At 42.9% G+C, this 15,212-nt stretch overlaps 1 protein-coding gene across 2 annotated transcripts in view; it reads right to left on the bottom strand.

The window, feature by feature from the left end:
• Window positions 1-13,443, bottom strand: part of PGM2 (phosphoglucomutase 2) — a 38,142-nt gene extending 24,699 nt beyond the window's left edge. Inside the window, exons 1-4 of one of the 2 annotated variants that reach the window (XM_040238001.1) lie at window positions 13,257-13,443; window positions 8,718-8,885; window positions 3,489-3,595; window positions 60-144 (exon numbers count right to left, since the gene is read on the bottom strand). In XM_040238001.1, coding sequence (XP_040093935.1) covers window positions 60-144; window positions 3,489-3,595; window positions 8,718-8,885; window positions 13,257-13,370 — 474 coding nt within the window. In that variant the 5' untranslated portion in view covers window positions 13,371-13,443. Of the gene's footprint in view, window positions 1-59; window positions 185-3,488; window positions 3,596-8,717; window positions 8,886-13,256 lie in introns of both variants that reach the window. The other variant, XM_040238002.1, reaches the window with a different exon arrangement.
• Window positions 13,444-15,212: the final 1,769 nt, after the last annotated feature.

Here is a 15,212-nt window from a genome sequence, read left to right as displayed (position 1 = left end):
AACCTGGCCATGTCCCACCCCTGATCCTGGGACAGGAAATTATAAAAGCAAACACTTACCACAAAAGGGGTTGGGGTTATATCAGAAAAGAGGTACACCGGAATCCCCTGGCTGATAAACGTGGTTGCAGCAAGTCGGGCAAATCTGGAAATGCAGAGTGACCGGGGAGAAAAGGAGAGTAGAGCTGTCAGGAGAGCAGGTGACAACAGAGAAGAAAATGAAGGTCTAACCATTTATTATTTTTATTTTTATATTTATTTGACCACCCCAGGTCTCAGTTGCAGCACTCCAGATCTTTAGGTGTGGCATGCAAGCTCTTAGTTGTGGCATGTGGGATCTAGTTCCCTGATCTGGGATCAAACCCAGGCCCCTGCATTGGGAGCATGGAGTCTAGCCACTGGACCACCAGGGAAGTCCCCCAACCATTTCTTTAGACTAAGAACAGCAGCCAGATCGATGAAAACCTTAATTATACTCTGTTGGCAGAGAACATTAAGGCTGGAGAAGCCTTCTCTTTGTTTAAGAGAAATGGGACTAAAGTTGAGAAAGGCCAGATGGCTTGTCCCATGTCCACTGGGCACACAGCAGTTAAGCCAGGCTGCACCCAAGTCTCTTAGCTCTCTTCCATCTCTGCGGGTCTCACCTGAACCATCTGGAGGCAATTTCGGCCGTCACGGGGGTAGGGTGCTAGTGGCAGCTGGTGGATGGGGGCCACCCACAGGCACAGGGCAGTGCCTACGGAGAAGAGTTAGTTATCTGGCCCCGTACCAAGTAGCATGGTAGAATGGAGAACTCTACCTACAGCTGTCACTACCCAGGATATACCATGAAGACTAGTATTTGATTCAACATTGTCCTCTACAAAACACACGGCACACTGTCGTGAGTGAGTGTGAGATATATGTGGGACACACGTCTGTATATGATACATATACATCTTGGCTCCTTTCAGCTCTTAAAAGATGACAAATTTTTGACACTTTGACATATTTCTCAATTTCCACAGCATCTGGCTTAGGGCAGGACACAAAGCATGGCATCAAGTCTTTCTTCATGCTTAAAAGTATTTCATCACAGTGAACAACTTACTTCCAAGAAACAACATTACACTATTAGAGGATTAAACAAAGTATTTAATCATTCTCTCAAATATTTCTTGGGCACTAACTGCATGGAACACTATTTTGGGAGCTGGCTGGGGCAGAAACAGCAGATCTTTAACAACTCAGGCATTAAAATTCCTAGAATTAAGAGTAATACAAAAATTATTTTGACAATTTAAAAAACTCCCCTATATAGGAGAAAGTAAAAAAAACAACAAATTTTAGCAAAAATAATTTAAATAAAAACCTGAATTAGATACATACTGCATTCACTAGAAGGTACAGAAGTCACTTTTACAACATCAAGAAATGACATTGTTCATGGTAAGCTATTGAGAGAAAGTATTCCAGTAAAAAAGGGGGTCATATAACATGATTATGACCAGTGATGGGCAAACTCCTGGCATTCTGTAAATAAAGTTTTACAAAACTTTATTCAGTCATGAATTGTTCATGGCTATTTTCACGCTACATGGCAGAGCTGCGTGGTTGTAATGGAGACTGTGCAGCCTACAGTGTGTAAGATATTTAGTAGTTGCCCTTTAGGGAAAAAGTTTGCTGACCCCTGGCGCCAGTCTCTTTATGTTTAAATTGTGGTACCTTCTTTCACTTTATCATCTTAGAGCAAAAAGTACATAGATTACAGGTTTTGTGAGGACTAAATCAGTAAATACCTAGGTGCCTAACTCGCATTCAGCACTTGAATGATTCTAGCATCACCACCACCATCACACCACCATCATTAACACTACCACCACCACTACCATCACCATCATCATCTGCCTGTAGCTACAAAAGACAGTCTCATTGGTTTGGGAATGTTACAAGAATGCACTTTGCAATGGGCACTTAAGAATGAGAAGAAGCTCATGAGGCTTATAAATAGTAGAAGAAAAATATTACACAAAAGGAAGAAAAGTGAGAAGGAGAAATAATGCTGCTCTTGTTCAGGTGCCCAGTCGTGTCCGACTCCTTCAGACCCCATGGACTGCCATGCGCTAGGCCTCTGTCCCTTACCATCTCCTGAAGTTTGCCCAAGTTCATGTCCATTGCATCTAGCCATCTAAATCCTATGATGCCTTCTACTTCTGCCTTCAATCTTTCCCAGAATCAGGGACTTTTCCAACGAGTCAGCTGTTTGCATCAGATGACCCAAATACTGGAGTTTCAACTTCGGCATCATTCCTTCCAACAAGTATTCAGGGTTGATTTCCCTTAAGATTGACTGATTTGATCTCCTTGCTGTCCAAGGGACTTTCAGGAGTCTTCTCCAGCACCATAGTTCGAAGGCATCAAGGCAGGAGATATCAAGGGAACATTTTGCCCAAGGATGGGCACAATAAATGACAAACACTAGAGACCCTGCTGCTGCTGCTGCTGCTAAGTGCTTCAGTCATGTCTGACTCTGTGTGACCCCATAGACGGCAGCCCACCAGGCTCTGCCGTCCCTGGGATTCTCCAGGCAAGAACACTAGAGTGGGTTGACATTTCCTTCTCCAATGCATGAAAGTGAAAAGTCAAAGTGAAGTCACCGAGTCGTGTCCAACCCTCAGCGACCCCATGGACTGCAGCCTACCAGGCTCCTCCGTCCATGGGAGTTTCCAGGCAAGAGTACTGGAGTGGGCTGCCATTGCCTTCTCCAAGTAGAGACCCTAGTAGACACTAAAGAGATCAAGAAGGGAAGGAAAAAAATACATGGAAGAACTGTATAAAAAAAGATCCAGATGAACTGGATGACAACGATGGTGTGGTTAGCCACCCAGACCCAAACATTCTGGTGAGCAAAGACAAGTGGGCCTTAGGAAGCACTGCTGTTAATAAAGCTAGTGTGTGTGACAGAATTCCAGTAGAACTATTCAAAACCCTAAAGGATGATGACATCATGGTGCTGCATTCAATATGTCAGCAAATCTGGAAGACCCAGCAGTGACCACAGGATTGGACAAGGTCAATTCTCATCCCAATTCCCAAAAAGGGTAGTACTAAAGAATGTGCTAACCATTGGACAATCGCACTCATCGCCCCTACTAAGGTCATGCTTAAAACCGTGCATGCTAGGCTTCAGCATTATGTGAACCAAGAACTTCCAGATGTCTAAGCTGGATTTAGAAAAGGAAGAGGAACCAGAAATAATATTGCCACTTATAAAAAATTGCCTTAGATAGGTGTTAAGTTCTACATTGTCTAAATAATTACATTTTCTTAACCCAAACATAAAACTAGAATTCTTAAAAGTTACAAACAGAATCTACCCATCTTTTTTATAGTTAAGCAATATAGTTGACAAATGTATTTAATGCCAACCTATTGAAATGGTGATTACAAATAAAACTATAAAATAGACAACAAAAATATAGTTTCCTGAATATTAATACCTTTACATACCTTCTGCTGCTGCCTCCACTTGCTGGATGGGCTCGAGCATCAAAGCTGATCACAACACCTCTTTGCTTCAGGTCACTGAATTGTTTTTCTAGGTACCTGCAAAATCCCTAAAAACACCCCATGAATTACAAGACTATGTATGTTTTAACACACTAAACCAAAAATTGATCAAGTTTTCTCTGCTTCCACAAGAGAATACTGTAGCAGGACAGAAATCCCTCAGTAACCAAGTGAACTACACAATAGGAAAATAACAGCTTTATTTATTTTCTATCTGTATGTATCAGGTACTGTGTTGGACACTTAGTGTTTATTATCAGTAATCCTAGATCAACTTAGCCAAGAAATCCCATTTTACAGATGGAAAAGCTAGAACTTTCAATGACTGGCCCAGTTTCAGATACACAAATAGCAGAGCCTAGATTTGTACCTGCAAGCCATGAAATTAAAAGAGGCCTGCTCTTTGGAAGAAAAGCTATGACCAACCTAGAGAGCACACTAAAAAGCAGAGATATTATTTTGCCGACAAAGGTCTGTCTAGTCAAAGCTATGGTTTTTCCAGTAGTCATGTACGGATGTGAGAGTTGGACCATAAAGAAGGCTGAGCACTGAAGAACTGATACTTTTGAACCGTGGTGTTGGAGAAGACTCTTGAGAGTCCCTTGGACTGCAAGGAGATCAAACCAGTCAATCCTAAAGGAAATCAACCCTGAATATTCATTGGAAGGACTGATGCTAAAGTTGAAGCTCCACTACTTTGGCCACCTGATGCAAACAGCTGACTCATTTGAAAAGACCCTGATCCTGGGAAGACTGAAGGCAGGAGGAGAAGGGGACGACAGAGGATGAGATGGTCACATGGCATCACTGACTCGATGGGCATGAGTTTGAGTAAGCTCCGGGAATTGGTGATGCACAGGGAAGCCTGTGCTACAGTCCATGGGGTCGCAAAGAGTTGGACATGACTGAGCGATTGAACAACAGACTTGTGCCTGGGTCTGGTTAGAGGTGGTTCAGTGCTAAATTAAAAGTACACAGAATCTGTGGGCTTATACCACCACTTATGAGCAAATGACAAGTTCCTTAATCTCTCAGTGCCTCAGTTTTCTCTTCTGTAAAATGGGAATAGTACCTACTTCTAAGGATTGCATGAGGACTAACTGAGTTAAAAGATGTCATGTGCTAAGAATTTAACACCAAGGATGCACTATGTGTTTGCTGTCATGAGCATTATTTTTACTGTCGAAGCTTGCACCCATTCAAATCTAAAATCTCTGAGGACAAGGAGGTGTTTCAGATATTTCAACCTGCTCTATATAAAGAAAAGTAAAAGAAATTCAACACAGTTGGTAAGATTTTATCAGTTAACAGATCTAAACTCGTTCTGTTTGTGAAATTATTTTCTAGCAGACAGGTCTTAAGGAGGCTCTATCAGTCCACCATTATACAAATAAAAATTGTGCAGAGTTGGGCTATTCCCATCCACCTAGAAATGGTAGAACACACAATTCCTGCATCTTAGTGGGTACAGTAACATCACCTCAGTCTGAAATATGGACGATTAGAAAACTGTGAACTTTGACTTAAAGAGGTTCCGATTACTGGACAAAATAGGTTTTATTACAGAACAAAAAGAACTCTGGTTGACTGCGTTATAATCACGGTTCATAATATTTATTTCACTTTGATTAAAAGAAGTCATAAAAGGAAGTGTAACTCTTGTTTTTGGTAGGGCAATATTTCACAGCTTTGTTGCCAGAGTAGTCCTAGTTTAGAAAGCCTTTAGCTTTTCTTGTACAAAAATACTGCCTTGGGCAAATCTTCTGAAGCCTCTGAGGGATACAAAGTAACAAGCACACATGGGAGCTGTTTTTGTGGGGTTCCTAGAAGGTATGCAGATGCTCACACTCTAAGGCTTCCCATAGTGACTGTGCCCTCTCTCTTGCCCTGGTGGACCACTGAGGTATGGCCCCAATGTTCAAGAGAGTTAAAAGCATTCAGTTCAGTTCAGTCATGTCCAACTCTGCGACCCCAAGGACTGCAGCACACCAGGCTTCCCCGTCCATCACCAACTCCCGGAGCTTACTCAAACTTCTGTTCATTGAGTCAGTGATGCCATCCAACCATCTCATCCTCTGTCATCCCCTTCTCCTCCTGCCTTCAATCTTTCCCAGGATCAGGGTCTTTTCCAATGAGTCAGCTCTTCGCATCAGGTGGCCAAAGTATTGAAGTTTCAGCTTCAGCATCAGTCCTTCCAATGAATATTCAGTACTGATTTCCTTTAGGATTGACTCGTTGGATCTTCTTGCAGTCCAAGGACTCTCAAGAGTCTTCTCCAACACCATGGTTCAAAAGTATCAATTCTTCTTTGCTCAGCTTTCTTTATAGTCCAAATCTCACATCCATATATGACTACTGGAAAAACCATAGCTTTGACTAGACATACTTTTGTTAGTAAAGTAATGTCTGCTTTATAATATGCTGTCTAGGTTGGTCATAGCTTTTCTTCCAAGGAGCAAGCATCTCTTAATTACATGCTTGCATTCCCTGTTTTCAATTATTCTGGAGCCCAAGAAAATAAAGTCTGTCACTGTTTCCATTGTTTCCCCATCTATTTGCCATGAAGTGATGGGACTGGATGCTTTGATCTTAGTTTTTTGAGTGTTGAATTTTAAGCCAGCTTTTTCACTCTCTTCTTTTCACCTTTATCAAGAGGTTCTTTAGTTCCTCTTCTCTTTCTGCCCTAAGGGTAGTGTCAGATAATTAAAACTAAGATACTTAGACTAAAGCCTTCAGCCTTTTAAAGCATTCTAAAATCCCTATTGTCTTCAAAGGGCTCTAAAAAACTCTAGGGCCTGCTGAGGTTGAGTACCTGAGGCACAACTAAGAGAAGGTGGGATGCTTTTTCCATAGAAGAGACTCACTGAAGGGTCAAAATATTATCATAGAACAGAAGAAATACCCTTTATATGGTTTCCAAAGGTTAAACTAAAACAATATGGAAAAGCTACAAAAAGACAGATTTGGCTCAAAATAAAGAAACCATTCTTAAATGAGAATGATCCAAAGATAGGATGGCTATTTCAGAAGACAATGAATTCTCCATCATTGATGTGTCATGGCTCAGTTAACGAACCTAACAGGAAATGATAACCTCCAGCAATGAGGCAAACAATACAAAAATTTCCCTCTAGTCTCTATCCTGTTTCCTACCAGAATATTCCTGACTCATATCCACCAGCTTCTTAAATACAACCAGATGAATCTGGGGCACCAACAGGACGAGAGTCCACACAAGGGACCAGCAAGCAGGGAGTGTTCAGAAGACTCCAGCCTCCACACCAGCCCATGTGATGCCAAAAGCAGCCGCCCCACTGAGCCCTACCCACATTACTGATCTGTGAGCAAAATAAATGTGCATGTTGTTTAAAACCATGTTTCATATGATTTGTTGTACAGTCCTAGTAACAGAGCAGAGGGCAACTTTATCCATCAGTGTGATCCCATGTTATCCATAAACTAGAACGAGATTCTCAGGCTCACTTTATTCCAAGTCTTCGCTCCAGAAAGATCTCAGGGAGCCCTACTGCTTAACAGGTATGTGTAGCCAGTGGTTTCCAGGGCAATTCAGTACCTCATGCAAGACTTCTTTCTTAGGATTTTGCTAGAACATGCCCAACTCTGTCTTTTTAAGTACACGTAAGTATACATAATCACCAGTAGTTAATTTTCCCAGCCTTTTCTTTCCCGGACTAAAACGACCTTCATTTTTAACATGTCCCAGCAGCTGAAGAAACAGAATGACCTGTTCCACTTCATTTTCCTCATAGACAGAACTCTCAACACTCAGCGGCAGCTGTTCTGTCAAAGGCTTCATCTTTATTCCTAAAAGCTGAATATAGCCCCGAAAGTAAAATTCACAAATAAAGGCAAAGAAACTCAGCAATAATTTCTAAATATACTATAAATTAAAACTAAATAGAACTAATAACTCTTGGTTATTCTGGCAGTTAAAAAAAGTTTAAACACTGGTATCTGTACAACCATAACAAAAGTTATAAAAACATAAAAGTCTGTTGGTTTGTTGGTGGATTTGCACTGGAATGAAGCACCATGAGGGAATCTGTCTGTTTTAGTCATTATCATATCCCTGATCCCCAGCACCTAATAAATCTCTGTGAAATGAATAAATGAATGAATGAATTTCAAAACAATGCTGCTTCTACTGACAGTACAAGTCTAACTTTATGAAGTAAATGTGTGACACCCTGTGCTGAGGCAAACCCACCAGACTATTCCATAATGAAACCAAATTAGGTCTGTCAAATACAAAAGGTGCCTGGAGTTAAATTAATTAAATGAGGAGGCCATTGGACTGAGGTTGCTTTAATCCCCTAGGAGCCTACTAAGCAAGCCAAAACCTAACCTTGTAAAAGCCTCAAGGTGAAGAATTTATAACTGAAAAACAGCCAATCACAAACAGCCAGCTAAGCCTTCCCAAATATGGCACCCACTTGAGCTGGAGCCAACCTGTTAATTTCCTTGCTTTGTTTCTGCCTCTCCTCTATAGAAGTCTTTCCCCTAGTTCCTGTCAGTGGAGCGCTCTGAGGGCGAGCAGATTATGTGACCCTAAAACATGTCACTCTTGCATGTGGATCATTTTGAGCTGAGGCCATCAAGAGCCGGCAGACCAAAGAAAAACTTTTACCTCTTCCTTATCTACCTAAAAGACTTCAGATAAGGAGCCTGATCCTGAAAGAGAGATATTACCTAACTTTAAATCTGAAAGACCTATCTGTATGGCAGGCAAATATCTACCAAACATCTCCTTTTCTACTGTCCTATGGACGGTATAAAAAACCATATATATATATATATATATATGTGTATTTGAAAAGTCTATCTCCTGTCATTCTCCACTTTGAAGCTTCAACTGCTAGATTTGCCCTTGGGTCTCACTGCATTTATGGGGCTCTTATATGTATATAATTAAACTTGTTTACTGTTGTTAATCTGTCTTATGCCAATTTAATTAACAGACCAACCAAAGAATCTAGAAGTGTACAGAAAAAATATTTGCTCCCACAGTTCCTAACTACTTCCAGTTTAGAACTGCTAGATTCAAATAGATTTTTGCTCAAATAAATTTCTTAAAAAATTTAACGTGCTTCAGTTTATTTTTTAACACTGGGAAAATGTTAAGAATTAAGTAGTATACAAATGTGGTACCTGTGTTGTCTGAATGATGGTCAAGTCATTCATATGAGAAATTCCTGCTCCCATAGCAGCTCGGAGGCCAGCTGTCCCAAATTCCATTCGAGCGCTGAAACATTTTTGTAGTTCTTCTGTATTACCTGCTGCAATGAGTTGTTTCACTGACGCCAAAGTTAAAGGATTCTGCAAAACAGGAATGTATATGCCAGATATAGTCAGGTGAATAACATAATGAAAAAGCTGAAAAAAAAAAAACAAAAAAAAAACAACCAATCAACCCACAATAATTCTAACCTACAGGAGAAAAAAGTATATATGTATTTGAAAAGAATATATATATATATATATATATACACACACACACACACATACATATACATATTGTTATTGCTGTTCTTCAGTCGCTAAGTCATGTCAGACTCTTTTGCAATTGCATGGACTGTAGCCCACCAGGCTCCTCTGTCTACGGGGTTTTCCAGGCAAGAATACTGGAGTGGGGTTGCCATTTCTTTCTCTAGGGGATCTTCCCGCACCAGGGACCAAGCCCACGTCTCCTGCACTGGCAGGTGGATTCTTTACCACCAAGCCACCAGGGAAGCCCACATATATGTACACACACACATGTATAGGCTTTTCAGTTTTATGAGGCTTTTGGAATTTGAAATATGAAGTTGGTCTTTTAAAAATTATAATGTGTGATACTGCGATCTAATAAGAAATAACATGAGACTTCCCTGGCAGTCCAGTGGTTAAGACTCCACACTTTCAATGTATGGGGTGTGGGTTCAATCCCTAGTTAGCAAACTAAGATCCAACATACTGCATGGTGTGAACAAAAAATTTTAAAAAAATTAAGAAATATATATTTATTGTTCCTGAAATGGTAAAAAATCTGCCTGCGATGAGGGAGACCTGGGTTTGATCCCTGGGTTGGGAAGATCCCCTGGAAAAGAGAATGGCAACCCACTCCAGTATTCTTGCCTGAAGAATTCCATGGACAGAGGAGCCTGGTGGGCTACAGTTCATGGGGTTGCAAAGAGGTGGACAGGACTAAGTGACTAACACTTTATTGTTCCTAGTTTCTAGCAAAGAGGTCATGAAACCCTTGAAATTCCCTGAATGATTAGGATGAAAGTTGTATCTTCTGTTATTCATAATAAATCTCTTTCATCCATACCTGAATTTATCCTAATGAGGTGACCACTGGGAACCAACGAAGTGATCAGCTGATGGGAACTTTCAACTCCATCCTCCCCTGAATTCCAAGAAGGGGAGGGGCTGGAGATTAACATTAATAACCAGTAGCCAATAATTTAATTAATCACACCTATGTAAAGGCACTGAAGCTCTGCACCTCTTCCCACCATACCTTGCCCTATGGATCTCTTCCAGTTGACCGTTCTTGGGTTGTGTCCTTCATTAAAAAAATTGGTAATAGTAAGTAAAGTGCCTTCCAGAGTTCTGTAAGCTATCCCAGCAAATCACCAAACCCTAGAAGGGGGTCATGAGGCCCCCTGGTTTACTGCTGCTTGGTCAGAAGTACGGGTGACAAGTGGGGCTTCTGTGGGCATCTTAAGCGGGAGCAATCTTGTGGGATGGAGCCCTTAAGCGGGGGCGGGGGGGGGGGGCGGTGGTCCTACACTAACTCTGAGTAGTTAGTGTCACAGTTGAGTTAAACTGACACCCAGTTGGTGTCCACAGAAAAATGAAAACTTGTTCGGTGTGAAAAACGCACACATTTTGTGTCTGAAGTATTATGAGAACAAGGAAATCGGTTTTCCTTTATAATGTAAGTATTACTTTCTTCCCTACAAAGGTAAGCACTTTTGGAGAAACGGGATGAATACATAGGTTTTGGGGTCTAGGACTCAGAATGGAATCCCAGCCACATCATCATCCACCAAATTTATACTGTTGGGCAGAATATCTAGTCTCTTGAATTCTGAGTTTCTTCATCTCTAAAATATGAACAACCTATAACCTCCCTTACAAGGTGGTTCTGAGGTGGTTTATAAAACACCCTTTTCTGTCTGGCATCTAGTAATAATCAAATGTTCATTTTCTTCCCTAATATCTTCAAATTTTCCTAGAGTGATAAGCTTATATAATTTAAATCAAAACACTACTTTGGTAGTATTTTGGTCTTTTAAAAATTATAATGTGTGATACTGTGATATAATAAGAAATACACGAGACTTCCCTGGCAGTCAAATTTGAATCTTGCACTAACTACAATAGGCAGACAACTAACAAAAACCCCGTTTTATAGATGGAGAAGCCTCAGATATAGTGTCTTGCTTAAACTGCATGAAAAGCATTAACTTAGTACCTTTTCTGTTACATTGACTGCTTCAAATGGACACTCACACGAATCATTCATTTTTGGGGTACAACAGTTACACAAAATGTTAAGAATGGAGAAAAATGATAATTATATTAATTTCACATCAAACTTTTAAATTAAGAATTCAGGGTAACAAATTTTATTTCTATCTTCCAGCTATCATCTCAAGTAGATAAAGATGCAGGAAAAACGTGTCCACATAATTAAACTTTGAAATGCTACTGCAATAAAACACTGGTTTTCTGGAATTAAGCCCACATTTCCAGATTGTTCCAGATTCAACAAGAAACACATAAAAGCCCATTTTCTTGTTAAAAGCAATAGCCACTGACCACAGAGCACAAGCTGACCTATCAGATTGTCAGGTGCCCCCAAGTTAGGGCTCAGATCTGGAATGTAAAAGAGGTTCAACAGATATTTGCAGAGGGAATGAGAAAACACAGAGACTTCGTCCTACTCAATACCCAGTAATTCTTTCATTCACAGTGTAGACTTGGAAAATCCTAATTGACTTTCAATATCTCTAAAAGACCAAATAGCCAGAGAGAAACCAAAGGAGGCAGAAAGATAAGAATAAAAAATCAGGAGGTCAGTGGAGACCAGAATAAGATGTGCAAATGACACGTCTGTCAGCGTCCAAAGGGACAGGGATGCAGGCACAGAAGAAATGCTGGAGGGTACTTGCTGGGGCAATCAGACCAGAGTGTTGCGATGCTTTTGGCTGGCCGGAAGTTCCTTCTGGGTGCCTGTCTCAAGTCAAAGAAGAAACTGAGAAAGGAAAGAACAAGAGGAGAGGCAGAAATTGAAAAATGAGAAAAACACCCCCTTACCTCTATCTAGTGAGGTACTCTCGGAATACACAGATACAACATTTTGTAGAAACTGGATTTTTATTTCTTCAAAGGGAAAGTTTTATGAAAATAATTAATTACCAATTATGGCTTTAAAAGATTTCTACTCACTGCCAGTAACTGAATTATCAGAAATGGGGGCCTTTCCCTCCTCCAAAGAATTACAAGAAAAAGGTGTTGCCCATAGCGTCCAGAAACAGTCCGTACTGGCATTTCCTGTGCAGGGGCGGGAGAGTGAAGGGGAAGTCCTCAGTGACTCAATATCCCAGGCCTCTACCACTGTGCAGGCTTATGGACCACGCAAGTTAGTGAAGAAGTGGGCAGCACCTGCTATGTGATTTGCTGGGGCCCAGTGCAAAACAAAAAAGGGACCCCTTGTTCAAAATATTTTAAAAAATTTTAAAGTGGGACAGAATATTAAACCAAGTGCTGGGCCCTCCTAGGAGAACAGGTTCTGTGCAATCCAGTGAATCTCTTGTCTTTGAAGTCAGCCCTGGAGACAGACATTGATAAATAAACCCACAAGCAAGTGTTTTTATTTTTGGCCAATCTCTGTAAGAGGTATGAGGGAGAACAGTATGTTTACGCAGAGTATTAGAAAGAAAGAAATAATTCACCCTTGGGAGCCAGGGAAGGCCTCTCTACATAAGTCACATTTAAGTTCAGACCTGAAACCTGAGTAACCACAGGAGAAAGAAGTTTAGCAGAAGAGAGCCAGAGGAAATTTCCAGGAATGCAAACAGGTGCAAGAGACAGAACAAACAGGAAGTGAGAGACCTAGGTTAGAAAGGAGACTGGGAATGGTGTCTGGAGCTGGGTCCCTGCTCCAACACCTCAGGGAGTGAAAAGCTAGGGTGCTGTGTCCAAGGGGCTCCCCATCTTCTTCCCAGCAAAGTCAGAGACCTGAGAAAAACGCCAGAGGCCGAGCGGGCCCAACGGAAAGCACCTATATTGGCACCCAAGCGCCTGGGAATGCCGCTCTGCCAAGTCCCCAGGAGCCTGAGGAACAGGGGGAACAATTCTGGGTCGCTGGGGGACGCACCGCCGACTGCAGAGGGCGAGCCCCGCGGGCAGAGTGGCAGGAACCCGCGGTCGCCTCTATCAGCCGAGGCCCCCGGAGCCCGGCTCGCTCCCCTACTCCTGGCTCGCCAGACGGCAGGTTTGGTTCCGGAACGACCTTTCCGGGCCAACTTCGAATGACCACAAACCGGCCACACCGACGAGGCCTGGCGGCCGCCCCTTCGCCTTCGGGCAGGACCCGCTCGGCCCCGCGGGGAGGGGAGGAAGCACTTTCACTCGCCACAGGAGAGGGGATCCCGCACCTCCCCCGGGCGCTCCCGGCCCCGAGGGACCCCTCACCTTGTCCCATCTCAGCCACTGGGCCGTCTCCTGGTCCAGCCGGGAGTCCATGCCTGCGTCGCCGCCTCCCGGAGCCCCCGTCCCAGCTGCCGCCGCCGCCGCAGCCACCTCCATCCGCGCCGCCACCACCAAGTTCAGGAGGTGGCGAGACCTTCCTTCCGGCGGGGCGGGGAGAGGCGGGGGCGGGGCGGGGCGGGGCGGGGCGGGGCGGGGAGAGGCGGGGGCGAGGCGGGGGCGGGGCGGGGGCGGAGAGAACCGGCTCGGGAGCCACCGGCGTCCGGGAGGAAAATGACGCGCTCGGCCGAGGAGCACGCCTCCTGGCAGTGTGCCCGCGCGCCTGGGCGGGGGAGAGGGAGGCGGGGCAGCGGGATAGAAGTGTGGGGATGGAGGCGGGGCTGCCGAAAGGTCATGAGGTTACTCCTATTCACGCTTCAGCTGTTTATTCGGGTCCTACTGTGCTCCAGGCACCGGGTCGGGAGCCAGGATCCGAGCACCCGTAAACCCAGAGAGGAGCCTAAAAACTATGCAAAAATTCTGAGGGTCAAGAATAGCCGAGAAAAATCTTGAAAAGAAGATTAGGTGGGACGATTAAGATAGATAGATGGTGAGACAGAATGGAAAGTCCGGAAACAAGTCTACCCGTGTGGACCGTGTGTGTGTGTTTGTGCTCACTCGTGTCGGACTCTGCGACCCCATGGACTATGGCCCGCCAGGCTTCTGTCTCCATGGGATTTTTCAGTCAAGAAGACTAGTGGGTTGCCGGTTCCTCTAGGGGATCTTCCCCACCCAGAGATCCAACCCATGTCTTCTGAGTCTCCTGCATTGGTAGGCAAATTCTTTACCACTAAGCCATAGTTCATTTATTTCAGAGGTGGCGCTGCAGAGCACGGGGAAAGGACGGTATTTTCAGTTAATGGTGCTAGGTCATTTGGATATCTATGGAGGAAGAAGAAAAAAGAAACTTGAGCCCCTCCCTCACATCACATCTCATATAAATATGCATTCCAGGTTAGTTGTAGATCTAAGTGTGAAACGTACAATGAAATTTCTTGAAACTAATGAGTTATCTTCATGATCTTAGGACCACTAACCCATAAAGGTGGAGAAGAAAATGGCAATCCACTCCAGCATTCTTGCCTGGAGAATCCCATGGGCAGAGGAGCCTGGCAGGCTACAGTCCATGGGGTCCCAAGAGTCCCACATGACAGCGACTAAACCAACCAACCAACCCATAAAGGAGATACATGCAGTGAGCATGAAAATGTATATGCAAGAATGTCTCTAACGTCATTATTCGTAATGGCTCCCAAATGTCCATCAACAATACAAGAGATAAATACATTGTAGTATATTCATTCAATGATATAGGCAAAGTATGGTCTAGTCATACAGCAGGGAAAAAGAAATATTGTACATATTATAGGTACGGCTTACAAACATTATGTTGAATGAAGGGCTCCCCACCCCCAATATTGGCTTATTCCTCATATATGAAATTCTAAAACAGGTAAAAATATAAGGAAAGAAAACAGATCAATCGTGTCCAAGAACTGGGGGTAAGGAGAGCAGTTGTTTACAAAGGGCACAAGGGAATTTGTGGAGTGATAGAATTATTTTGTATCTTGGCTGCGGTTATGATAAACACAATACAGGTTCATCAAATCTCATACAACTGTGTATCAAGCGAGCTCAGTAGCTGGTAATAGTTCCCTGGGCTGCACCTATAAATTGTACATTTTCTGTGTACTCTATTTCTTTCTTTTTTGTATTTATTTATTTATTCTATTTCAATTTTAAAAAGAAAACAATATATATCCAGGATCTATGATAGCTAGCTAAGTGTAATGAGAAGTATATCATATAATCATACTGTCACAGCAGGCAGGTGTTGGAGAAATGGGGGCAGGGGGCAGGTGTCAGGAAATCATGGAAATCATGCACCTTGTAAACAACAGG

The sequence above is a fragment of the Oryx dammah genome, unplaced genomic scaffold, assembly GCF_014754425.2.
Source record: "Oryx dammah isolate SB20612 unplaced genomic scaffold, SCBI_Odam_1.1 HiC_scaffold_3, whole genome shotgun sequence".
In the NCBI taxonomy this organism is placed as follows: domain Eukaryota; kingdom Metazoa; phylum Chordata; class Mammalia; order Artiodactyla; family Bovidae; genus Oryx; species Oryx dammah.
The sequence above is the reverse complement of the archived record's forward strand: the minus strand, read 5'-3'. Positions and strand labels throughout refer to the sequence as shown.